Source organism: Carlito syrichta, unplaced genomic scaffold, assembly GCF_000164805.1.
Source record: "Carlito syrichta isolate Samal-C Ts95f unplaced genomic scaffold, Tarsius_syrichta-2.0.1 Scaffold312152, whole genome shotgun sequence".
NCBI classification, from domain to species: Eukaryota; Metazoa; Chordata; class Mammalia; order Primates; family Tarsiidae; genus Carlito; species Carlito syrichta.
The window spans coordinates 467,097-480,197 of record NW_007256248.1 but is presented as its reverse complement, the minus strand read 5'-3'; the positions used below and the strand labels follow the sequence as shown (position 1 = coordinate 480,197).

Genomic DNA, 13,101 nt, shown 5'->3' with positions numbered 1-13,101 from the left:
GGGGTCAGTCAGTGCCCTGGGGTCAAAGGATGAGTCCAGCCTGCCCCTAGAGACCCTCCGCTTCCAGAAGCTGATGACTCTGCCGTCACATTAGCATTGTGCAGAGGGCGGCTCCAGCTGCTCTGGCCTGGACCAACACCCTAATTAGACTTTCATGGTGTGTCAGGCCTCCTGCTTGGCCCGACTGCCAGCTGGGGCTCCCGTTCCGTCTGGTGGCCTCGGTTAATGAACCCAGGAGGGGCTGGCCAAGCTCATTATAGGTGACACAAGGAAACAGGGCATCCCCATGTCCCCTATTCCCCGCCTTTCCCCTCTCCCCGGTGGGTGTTCACACTGAGGCTGGAAAGGGAGCTGATTCCAAACCAAGAGGAAGGAGAGCGGCAGCAGAGAGGCTGCAGCCCTGCCACACAGCCCCGTCCACAGTTGGGGAGAGCCCGAGACGTGGGTGGCACCAGCGACGGCTCAGCCAGAGTGGTGGGTTTCTGTGCGTGTGTCTGTGTCTGTGGTTTTAGGGAAGGATCCAGATTCCATGGCTGCTCTCAGGCTACACATAGACCCTTTCTTATCCCAGGCTAGGAAGGCAGAACAAGACTGGAAGATTCAATTCTGTCTCTTTCCAATGACCAGTTCATAAACATGTTTGGACAAGTTGCTTTCTCAGAACTTCACTGTCGTCCTTACGATGGGGTGGTAACACCTGACACAAAGTAAGTGCTCAATTGATGTGCTCAATAAATTATCATCATTGTTGTTATTATTTCAGGGCAATGATGAAAGACCCCAAAATGTGGGCAGTGGTTGCTTCTGAGTAGTGGGACTATGAGTGACATTTTTTTCTCTCTTCTGTATTTTCTAAATTGTATACAATGAGCATGTTACCTTTCCTCTTTGAAAAAAGCACAGATTTTCTCCAAGAACTATATCAGAAAAATGAGATGATCAATGTGAAAGGGCCTAGGCCATACTCAGGAGGATGTTTCTAATAGAAGTGTCCTCCTGCAGTGAAAGTTTGAATAGATGAGCTTGGGTAGAAAAAGAAGCCTGGCATTTGCGGATACGTATAGAGTTCTGTCCTTTAATAAAGTAATTTCTTATCCCCAAATGCCAGAAGAAGAAGGCATATAAGTGAATGTTTAAATGCTATGGCACTGACTCAGGGAGACATTTAGGCAAGTTTAAAGGAAGAGAGCTTCTTGGCCAGAGTTGGAATGCAAAAAGTGTAGAGAGGAAGCTGGAAGCAACCCAAGTCAACAGATGAGTGGACAAACAAAACATGGCATAGACAAACAATGGAATAATATTCAGTCTTAGAAAGGAAGAACATTCTGACACATGGCACCATGTGGATGGGTCTTGAGGACGTTTTGCCAAGTGAAGCAAGCCAGTCACAAAAACACAAGCAATACGTGATTCGACTAACAAGGGGGAACCCTCCCAAAAGGAATTTATTTATAAAAAAATTTATTCTTGCATGCTTAAACTTCAGTCACCCTTAAAGTACTCTCTGTTTGATAAAAGAACACTTATCGAGACACATTTTCCACTGCTCAAAACGGTTTTTGAACCTGTCAGTTTTGATGTCTTTTAGTGCTTCTGCCGTCTTTTTGTTTCACCTCTTCCATATTGGCAAAACACTTCCCTTTGAGGACATTTTTCATCCAGGGAAACGAAAAAACAGTTCAGGGCCACATTGGGTTTATAGGGAGGGTGGGGCACTGGGGTCATGCTGTTTTTGGTCAAAAACTGCTGGACACAGCACAGTGTGGGCAGGTGAGCTCTCATGTGAAAGAACCAGTCACCTGTTTGCCACAACTGGGGACATTTCTTCCGCAAATAGTGATGCAATCTTCTCAAAGCTTCCAGATAAAAACTTTGGTTGACCATCTGATCCAAAGAAACAAATTCCAAGTATACTACAGAGGTCCTGCCCCCCAAAAGATAATTACGGTGTCGGTCCCTCCTCCTCTATGAGATACCTAGGGTGGTCACATTCATAAAGACATAAAGTAGGATGGTGGTTGCCTTCAGTTGGAAGGAAGGAACGGGTAACAGAGAGTTGATGTTTAATGGGGATGGAATTTCAGTCGAGGAAGATAAAATGCTCTAGAGACAGATGGTGGTGGTGGTTGCACAACAAGGTGAATGGACTTAATGTCACTGAATTATACACTTAAACATGGTGAGAATGGTCAATTTTATGTGTATTTTACCACAATTTAAAAACATATGTAGACAGGAAAATGGATGGGACCCAGAGGAGGGGGATTGGGTCAGGTGAGATGAAGCAAGTTGCTGGCCTCCTGGCATTGAACCATTTGTTGGAGAGATGACTCAAGGAGAGGGGAGAGTCCAGAGAGCATGGCTGAGGGAAAGACAGTGCTGGCTAGGGTACCAGAAGAGGAGGGCCCTGCCTGGTGGACACAGACCAAGGGAGGTTTGCTGGCACCTGTCTGCACTTAGTGGGCTGGAGCCGGTGAGTTCTGAGCGCAGAAGGTTGTGGAGCTTGGAGACTCAGAGTCCACCAAGGAGATACCCATGCAGATGGAGCCCCCGTGAACTCAGAGCTTGGGGTGTGAGAAATCAGGATGGGAAGGGTTTGTGCATCATAAAGAAGTAAATAAGGCAGGAAACAAGCCTGGGCACCGAGGTCCTCCAGGAGAGCAAGGAAGAGGCATGCTTTCAGCATCAGTCCCATGGAGAAGAAATTCTGAATCATCATGCCGAAGGAATTCAGGAGTTGGCTGGCTGATGCCCAAATAAAAGACAACTGGTTAGGGTCAGGATGTCCTGAAGAGAGGTAGGGGTTTCATCTGGGCACAAATGGAGGCTAGTTCAGTGCCTGGTGCTTGGTGGGATAATAACAGCAACAACAATTTATCGAGTACTCTTCTTGGGTTGTTCATGTATCCCCTACATCATCTTCTACTCAGGAACTATTTCTAGCTTCATTTTAATGCATAAGGGAGACTGAGGTTAAGAGGTATAAGTAACCTGCAGACTCAGGGCCTTAAAGTATGTCCTCTGCCTCCAAGGAGGTCAGACCTTCTTTCTGCTTTGCCACCAACAGCCCGCCCAACCCAGCACTGCCTCCCATCTCCCCTAGATCCCCAACCAACTTCTCACTTGAACTGGTGCTCCCGGGAGCTGCGGATTTTGGAGGAGAACCGCTCGGCCAGTTTCTCCAGGCTGCGGGAGTACTCGAGCTCGATCTCAGCTTTCCGGCGGAAAAACTCCTGGAGGTCTTGAAGCAGCTGCAGCCTCGACTCTGACTGCTGCTCCAGACATTTGAACTGCTCCACCAGCTGCGTGCGGATCTCTGTGGGCAGAGGCAAGGGCGGGAGCATGAGACTGGTGGTGGGGACGGCAGTGGGACTCACCCAGCCGAGCCGGTGTCTATCAATCAGGCAGTTCCCTCCCCACCCGCCTCCCACCCGAGCCTCCCAAGCCCAGTCAGAGCCTAGACCCGGCTTGGCAGAGCTTCGGCACAAAGATTTGGCCCGTGTTGGATTCTGCCAGTTGGTCTAATCCAATGTTTCCCAAACTTGAATCATTGCATGTCATCACCATGACTTTTGCCATATCCACATGCATTAGTATTTCTTCCATATGATCTGGTAAATTGACATGTTTTTCTTACTGAAATTATCCTGCTTATAATGAAGGGGGTTTTTTTTTTCCTATCATAACAGTAAAGTGGAAAACTTGGACCCGTTATGGGGAGGCACGGAAGGGAAACATAGGAAATAATTCAATATAAACAAAAATTCTTAAAACTCTATCTGGGGACTATTGCTTACCAAAGGCCTTAAGCCTAAACTGTCAGCTCTTTGCCAACCAAAGGAAAATGGCAGTGTGAGAGGTATAGAAGATTTTCTCCAGTTGAAGTCAGGGCTGAGAAGGGGATGCTGTTCCCTCTTGGGCTTCAGTGTTATTTAAGGCCATGTCTGTGTTCCACTTTAAATCACCTTGAACTCCACGTATAAACATCTCAGGTACCACTAGAGTATTGTAGCCCCTGCTTCAGGAAATACTGATTGGATCAAACCAGGACTGTGCAAATTAGCCAGGGCAAAGGTTCAAAAGCTGGAAACTGGAATTAAAAATTACAGCCAAATCCCAATAACCACGGCCAACCTCATCTCTGAGCCTCTAATCTTGTCACTGCCACTGTCCTCATGCATCAATTCCTTCCAGGCTATCCCACGAGTTGCTCACTTGATCAGTGTCTCCAAAGCAGACTGCTTACACCAGCAATCTGCTCGAACATAACCCACAGCTCCCTCGGCCTGTCCTAAGTCAACTCCTTAGCATGGAATCGAAGGCCGTCCTCCATGCATTCCCACACTCTATTTCTCAAGACTTATCCCCCAGTGGACTCTCCAAACCATTCAAACCAGTGGCAACTTTCTCCTGCCTAAATGTGCACCCTGTCTAAGATGGTGGCCAAGACCAATTTCTCATCCTTCTAGAATCTGACTATGGTACGGTGCCCCAAAGTGTAAAGACGCCTGGGAGCCAAAAGAAAAAAAGGATAATTTAAAATGCTGGCGTTAGAAACTCTTCCTTTAATCAAGAAGCCATAAGCTCTTGCTATTCAAGTGTGGTCCATGGACCAGCAGCAGCAGCATCAACAGGGGGCTTATGAGAAACACAGAATCATCCAGATTCAACAAGATGCATACATGAGCCGGGCACAGTGGCTCACACCTGTAAGCCCAGAACTCTGGGAAGCTGAGACAGGAGGATTGCTTGAGTCCAGGAGTTTGAGACCAACTGGGGCAACAAAGCGAGACCATGTCTACAAAAACTAGAAAAAAAAATTAGCCAGGCATGGTGGTGCCCACCTGTAGTCCCAGTTACTTGGGAGGTTGAGGCAGGGGAATTGCTTGAGCCCAGGAGTTGGAGGCTGGAGTGAAACCCTGTCTCAAAAAAAAAAAAAAAAAAGCAAACAGGAAATGCGTGCCATTTTTTGTATATCAATTGTACCTCAACAAAGCAAAAAAATGCAAAATAGAATCTCAGGCTCCAGCCCAGACCATCTGAACCAGAATCTGCATTTTAACAAGTTCCCCCGGCGGTCCACATGCTCCTTAAAGTTTGAGACACACTGCCATCATCTGCCACTCCACCCATCTCATAATGAGAAGCGCTTCCCACACAGTGTTGCTCTCCACATTTAATGACATATCATGGAACCAACCATGCTGCCCATCAAAAGAGGACTGGATAAAAAAAAAATGTGGTATATACACAATGGAATATTATGCAGCCACAAAGAAGAACAAAATCATGAACCTCACAGCAATCTGGATGGACGTAGAGTCTCTAATACTGAGTGATCTTTCACAGAAACAAAGAACTGAGTATCACATGTTCTCACTCATAAGTGGACCTTGAGCAGCTATAATAATACTATAAGAAAGGGACTGGCAGTAGCAAGAAACTGCAGGGGTGTGGAGGGGAGAATGGGAGGAAGCAGGATTGGCAGTAGTGAGAATCTGCCTGGGGAAGGAGGGGCACACCTCATCCACAAGGGTACCTGCATAATGAACATTTGTATACCTAACCTTGAATTGTACCCCATATCTTTAAAATAAAAAAATTAAAAGTTAAAAAAAGTGATGTATCAAATGGGTAACACATTAATGTTACTGTGATGAACTGTGTATTAGTGATCCTTGTAATGATAAATCAATCGATCCAAAAGAAAGATACTTAGAGTTTTATGATGAAGGGAAAATTTTTGAATGTCCATTTCAGTGTATTTAACATCTTTTAGGGTAAAAAGAAATATGACCATTTTTAAAGTTTCAAAAACTTTAAAGTTCCACTCTCTTGTGAAGGAAGTGGAAGGGAATTAGGAGTTCAAGAAGGTGAAAAGGAGACAATGTAGTTTTTTTTTTTACTTGTTCAGGTAATTTTTGATGGATGATGGTAGAAACCAACACCTTACAGTATTTATCCTATGACCAGGCAATTCCACTCATGTACACGTACCCTGAGGAAATCAATGCTTATGTCTATCAAAAATATAGATAAGAATACTCATAGTATCTTTATATTCAAATATTAGAAACAACCCTAAATGTCTCGTAAGAGTAGAAAAGATGTTTTAGATGTGAGAAATCCATTGAGTGAAATACTACACAACAACGAAAAAGAATGCTACTGCTACCTGCAACAACATGCTTGAAACAGACCTTATGTTTATTGAAAGAAGCCAGAACAAATTAGGTCATGAAAGAGTGATGTTGACAGAAGTCAGAGAAGTGCTCGCCTTTGAGGGGTATTAACTGAGAGAGGTCACAAGGGTACCTTCTGGAGGATTGGAGATATTCCACACCTTGATCTAGGTGGTAAGGCAATGGTAAAAATTAATTGAAGGGCACACTTAAGATCTGTGCATTCTCTATGCACATGTGAGGCTTCAATAAAAAGATAAAATTTTAAACTATGTGATTTAGTTTCCATTGGATGCGTCTTAAGAGAGTGGTATGGTATAAGGTTCCTCTAAAATGTCAATATCTAAAGCATGACAGAAATTATATCCTTTGTAACTAATCAAACTTAGAATGAACATTTTAGATGTCAAGTTAAAACGTGTAAAGCTGAAGAGTTTCCCACACCCCCCCTCAAAGTTCACATAGAGTGTAGGCAAGAAAAAAAGGTGAAAACCACTGCTTTAGAGCACTGCTCCTCCTAGGAAGGCCTGGGCGGCTGGCCCCAGTGACCCTCCACTGAACTCCCATGGTACTTAAGGTAAATCTCCGACTGCTGGAACTGTTTTGTTTGGGGTTTTGTTTCATTCTCTCATGTATGCATGCCATCTCTGCCTTATCTCCTTAAATGAAATTTAAGCTCTGAGAGCAGATTCTTCCAGCACATAATAGGTTGTTAGGATATCGATATCTCTACAGCAAATTACTATTTACCTTTAGCAAATGCTTTTACCCCAGTTCATTAAGGGCTGTGATTATAGGAGCCTCGCCTGACACAAACACGCACACACATAAACATACACTATACACACACACACACACACACACACACACACACACACACACCATTCACCCCACACACATACACACATTCAACGTGGGTATTATTACCTGTTTTTACAGATGAAGAAACCAGGGTTTTGTGTAAACCAAGGTCAGCAGACTCATTCAAGGTCATCTTTTGTTCTGTCAGCTATAACAAACTACACACAGGTACACCTAGTCGATGGCCTACTTGTTGTGTTGGATGAGGTGCCGTCACACCCACAAGACCCAGCCCTCTTACACCAACATATAGTTATACAAAAAGAACCATTTGGTAAGCATGACGAGTGTTTCCCCGATTTTTCCCCATAGATGAAGAAGTGCAGGCTCAGGGGGGAAATCATCAGCCTGTAGTCCTAATGGCTGGGATCCAGCAGAGCTGGGAATCATACCCAGACCCCTCAGAAGGTAACAGTGATGCTCTTGACACAAAACTAGACTCAGGCCCCTGGAGAAACTTCTTGGTCTGCATTTCATGTAATAGTCTTCTTTTCCATATTAAAACAAAACAAAAGACACCTTCAATCCATCTGTATTCAGCCTCTTGTATCCTTTTGCAACTAGATGGTGACCTAAAGACATATTATTTATTAGAAACGCTGCAGCCACTGCCTTCCTCCATTACAGGGCACAATCAGGAGACAGCGTTCATATTTTAAAGGAAAAGCTCATTAATCACATCATGACAACGGGAGGTGATTGGGAAGGCACAGAGCATCCTCCTCCAATTCACACAACCAGCTGGAGCCTTCCAGGCTGGGTCGTGCATGGAACCCTCCGGCAGTTTAGACTGCTCAGAATCAAGTCTTTCTAGCAGGAAACAGCCCTGGCAGGAGTATCCTCTGCAGTCTGCGAGCCCTGGAACCCTGAGGGGATTGGATTACCCATCTCGTTATTTCTAACTCCCTTCCAAGTTGCTGCTAGGAGTCTAGGAGCCAGCAAGGATTTTGTTTTTCTCCTTGAAGATTTCAAAGAGAGAGAAAAAATTAAAACAGAACTGTTCCCAAGGTGCAGACTTCATTCAGCAGACGATGACTCCTTTACACCCCCTCACACCCCCAGGGAACGGTTCCAGCCACAGCACAGCATCGAGTGACAGAAAAATTGAGAGGGGGTGGAGCAGGGAGGGGAAGGGATTGGAAAGTCAAGACAAGCTTTGATGTCAGCACCTGAGAACTAAAGATGACCGTACTGATGGCCTGGTGCAGTTCTTGGTTTTACGGACAGGGGCATGAGGCCCGGAGAAGGGGCAGAACTAATTCTTCAGCCCAAGTCTCTTGAAGCACTGATCTTCCCATGTCACTCTCCTGATACAATTATCTGTGGCTCCCTGGTGCTTATAATATCAAAGCCAAACTTCTGACATTCAAAGCCCAAGTATCTACAGCCTGCCTACCCATCTCCCATAACACTCTGGCTCATGCTCCAAGAAACAATCTCACTAAAGATCACTTTGCACCAAGGCCACCACCCATGGCAATACCTGGCAAGACCCACCTTACAGGAGAATAAGATTCCTCATACTCCCCACTGTCCCTGACAACAACAACCTCACACAGAGGAGGAGGAGGGAGATTCTTCATATCCAAAGTCATTAGGAGTTCCATTTTTTCAATTAATAAACTATTTTCAGCAGTTTTAGACTTATCAAAAAGTTGACCAGAAAGTACAAAGAGTTCCCATATGCCTCTCTCCCCTGCACAGTTTCCTCTATTATTAACATCTTGCATTCACGTAGTACATTTATTACAGCTGAAGAACCAATATTGGTAGCACTGCGATTAACTAAAGTCCATTGCTTATATTAGGGTTCACCCTTTGCACTGTACATTCTATAGGCTTTGACAAATGTCTAATATCACATATCCACCATCATAGTATCATACAGAATAGTTTTACTGCCCCCAAAATCCTCAGTGCTTTGCCCAATCCTCCCCTTTCTCTTCCCCCCTTTCCCTCAAACCCTGGCAACCACTGGTGTCTTCACTGTCTCTATAGTTTTGCATTTTCTAGCACATATGTGGTTGGAATAATACGGTATGTAGACTTTCAGATTGGCGTCTTTTGCTTAGCAGTATGCATTTGGTGTTCTTCCATGTCTTTTTATGGCTTGACAAGTCTTTTCTTTTTATTTCAAATTAATATTCTGTGGTATGGAATAATGTTCACAGATTGCTTATTCATTCACCGACTGAAGGAAACATTGGTTGCTTCCAGTTATTGACAATTATGAATAAACATCTGTAACAAACATCTGTGTGCAGGTTTTTCTGTGGACATAAGTTTTCAACCATTTGGGTAAATATCCTTTTTAAATGAATACACTTTATTTTTAGAGTAGTTTTAGGTTTAGAGAGAAAGGAATTCTATTTTTAAATAGAAAATACAGGACTTTATTCTTTTTGTATTAGACACAAAACTCAAAAGGTAGAAAGGGGCCAGGCATGGTGGTTCATGCCTATAACCCCAGCACTTTGGGAGGTGGAGGTGAGAGGATTACCTGAGCTCAGGGGTTCGAGACCAGTCTGGGCAACATGGTGAGACCTTGTCTCTACAACAAAATTTTTTAAAAATTAGCCGAGCATGGTGGCACATACCTGTGGTTCTAGCACTTGGAAGGCTGAGGCAGAAGGATCGCCTGAGCCCAATTGGTTGAATCTGCAGTGGCTGTGAGCGCACACTGCACTCCAGCCTGGGCGAAAGAGTGAGATTTTGACTCAAAAAAAAAAAAGTAGAAAGGATATACAAAAAACTTTCTCTCCCAGCCCTGTCTACCAGCCACCTAGTTCCCTTTGACCAAGACAAACCAGTCACCAGACTCACGTTCATCTTTCCAGAGATAATCAAATACATCAAATATATTATTTCCCCTGCTTTTATATATATATCATAGAAAATCACACAGTGTTTTGTACCTTGTCTTTTTCTTTTAAGAATACACTGTGAGATGGAATACTATATAGCCATAAGGAAGAGCAAACTCATGTCCCTTGCAGTAACAGGGATGCAGCCTGGAGACCATCATTCAAAGTGAACTATCACAGAAACAAAAAGCTGAATACCACATGGTCTCATTCATAAACAGCCCCTAAACAAAGGTGGGGACTTCGCTAATGGGGGAGGGAAGGGAGGAGAGGGGACAGGGACACACAACCACCCATTGGGTACCATGTCCATTACCAGGGGGAGAGAGGTCTCGCTGGAAGCCCAAATTCTCACCTATACACAATTAACTTATGTAATAAATCCTCACATGTACCCCTCTACTCTAAAAAAAATTTAAATTAAAAAAATACATTGTGAAGATCTGTCTATAGCATTATACAAAGAACTTCTTCATTCCTTTTACAGGACTCTAGAATTCCACTGTAGAAATTTTTGGCCAGTCCACTCTGCTGGACATTTAGATTGTGTATAATCTCTTAGTATCATCAACAATGTTGGAATGAATAACCATATATAGGCTTCGTTTTGCACAAGGGCCGGAATATCATCTGTATGATCAATTTTTAAAGTGAAACTGCCAGATCAAAAAGCATTTGGATTGGGATATTGGTATTGCTAAACTGCCCTCCCATGAGATTTTACAAATTTATACTACCACAAGAAATTTAGGAGAAGGTCATGGGGACTGTTTAAAAAGCAGATATGCTGGAATTTGCTTCAAAATAACCTTGGGTTAGGGCATGGAGGTGGCAGGGTTTTAGATAAAACAAGACTGGCCTTGAGTTCATTGTTGAAGTTGTCATCACAGATATGAAGGGACTTGTTACACTATTCTCTTTACTTCAGGAATGTTTAAGATTTTTCATAATAAAAAAGGAAGAAAAAGAAGAAGAAAGGCAAAGTCAGAAACTTGATGCAAAGCCTGCAGTTCTGGTTAACAGATCTGACCTGTCTAGGAATGCCAACAACTTGCCTCCAGAGGACTCTGCCCCCAGCCTGCAGAGGGCTCTCCTGGGTTAGAAAGAGAGGCTGGATGGGAGGATCATTGAGGCCAGGAGTTCAAGGCCAGCCTGGGCAACATAGTGAGACCCTATCCCCAAAGAAAAAAAGAAGGGCCAGAGTTTAACTGCAAACAGTAGTTTTAAATACAGCTTCCCAGACTCCAGGCAATTCTAATCCTTGGATCCTGTCCTGAGCACACGACACTGTTCTGACACTTTCTAGGTTGGAGAAGTCCTACTTCCACAGTCTGTATACATCCTGAAAATCAGGATCAAGTGAACATTTGTTCCCTCTGCTCCACAGAAGCAGCTGGTGCCTCCACAGTGTAAATTTTCAGGAGCTAATAAGAAGGATGAGCTGTATGGTGTGTTATAGCTGGCAATACCTCATCACGTCTACGTACTATCAATCGCATCTGATTATCATAACATCCTATGAAGCTGGTAATACTTTCTTCTCTGTTCTATACATGAAGCAGCTGAGACTCAGGGAGGGGAAGTGATTTGCCCAGGGTCACCCAGAAAGTGGCAGAGCCAGGGCTCGATCAGAGTAAGGGGCAGACAGGAACCAGCCCAGGTGAGGATGCTTTCTCTGGAGGACTTACGCCTTCCCTTTCAGGGATCATGTCCCGCTTTGTCTCCTGTCTCCACCCCACACTCCATCTGTCATCCCAGGGCCATCCACACAGGACCTGGGACAGCTGTCATCGCATCCATCCCAGTGCGTCTTAACCTCGACCTCAGCCCCTTCTGGGAAGAGGGAAACCTTAGCTTCATGCACAATGTAGCGGGCTCTAGGTTCACCTGCCCATGTGGTTCAAAGTCTGGCCCTACCACATGTTCAGCTGGGCAATCTGCGACTCAGTTTCCTCCGCAAAATAGTGATGATAATAATAATCTCTTCCTCAAACTGTTGCGAGAATGATAAAATGATAATGCAAAGAAAGCTCCTAGCACAGTGCTTTGCATATATTAGCACTGCACTGTCCAATACTGTAGCCACAAGGCACACATAGCTGTTTAAACCTACTCGAAACAAAAAAAAATGCATTCCTCTGTCACACTTGTCACATTTCGAGCGCTCAAAGGCACATGTGGCTGTGGCTACCATATTGAACAGTGCAGAGTATTTATTTCCATCACTGTAGGAATTTCTATTGGACAGCACTGTATTAGAGACTTAATAAAGGTTAGCTGTGATTATCATTTATCATTATCGTCTCTGTGGTCATTTCTCATCTCCTTAAAAGGAAAATACGACCCTGAAAGGCAGGGATGGCACTATGTTTTGTTAGTCAGTATAAAACACCTCCAAGAGCAGTGTCATGGAGTTGGTGATAGCCCCTCCCCACCCAAACAGCATTATGATGGAGACCCACTCTCATTGCCCCCAGCCCAGTGCCTTGCTTGCTCTCCAGCTTTAGGGGAGGTGACGTGACCCAGAGGATAGACCCAGCAGAGACTGGACTCTGGAGTCCCTCTCATAGAGCAGCTTATTGTCTCCACCAGACACGCATTGTGAAAACTTGTGCAAGCAAGTCACTATTTTCTTTGAGCTGTTTTCCCATTTGTAAAAGGCAGGCAACTATTCTGAGCTTACAGGGGTGTTGCCATGACCAGACTGAAAATAATGTATGTAACGTGCTAGGCACCTAGTGGACCCTCAGCAAACTGCATCTCTACAGAGACAACATGGCACAATACACAGGTAAGCTTTGAGGACTGCCAGCCTTGGGCTCCAAATCTGGCTTTCTCCACTCTGAGGGTGTCACTTCCGCTCTCCGAATCTCCGCGGTCTCATCCGTAAAATGGGGGAGTAACCCCTTCCCCGTGGGGCTGTCAAAAGGGTGAGATGAGCCAGCCCTGCTGGGTGGTCACGCTCTGAGCTAGGGGTCTCCCGGGCGCCTTCTCGCTTCCTGTGGCCACAGCCCCGCAAGGAGGGTGGTGTTCCTCCACGACCGTCTTCTGGCCTCTCGGCGCCCGTCCCCTCGTCCCTGCCCGCTCCCCGCAAGCCAGGCCCACGCTTCACTCCCTCTCTAGGCCCTGCACCGCAGGTTCGCGCGGCCGGGACTCGGGGTCCCCGTCGTCGCCCCTTCGCCCGGCCTCCCGTG

The 13,101-nt window shown here is 45.0% G+C and overlaps 1 protein-coding gene across 1 annotated transcript in view; it reads right to left on the bottom strand.

Annotated features, from left to right (window-relative positions):
• Nucleotides 1–13,101, bottom strand: part of LOC103272160 (SLIT-ROBO Rho GTPase-activating protein 3) — a 214,048-nt gene that overhangs the window by 86,814 nt on the left and 114,133 nt on the right. Inside the window, exon 2 of the mRNA XM_008069651.2 lies at nt 3,124–3,316. Within this exon, the coding sequence (XP_008067842.2) occupies nt 3,124–3,316 (193 nt within the window). The remainder of the gene's footprint in view (nt 1–3,123; nt 3,317–13,101) is intronic.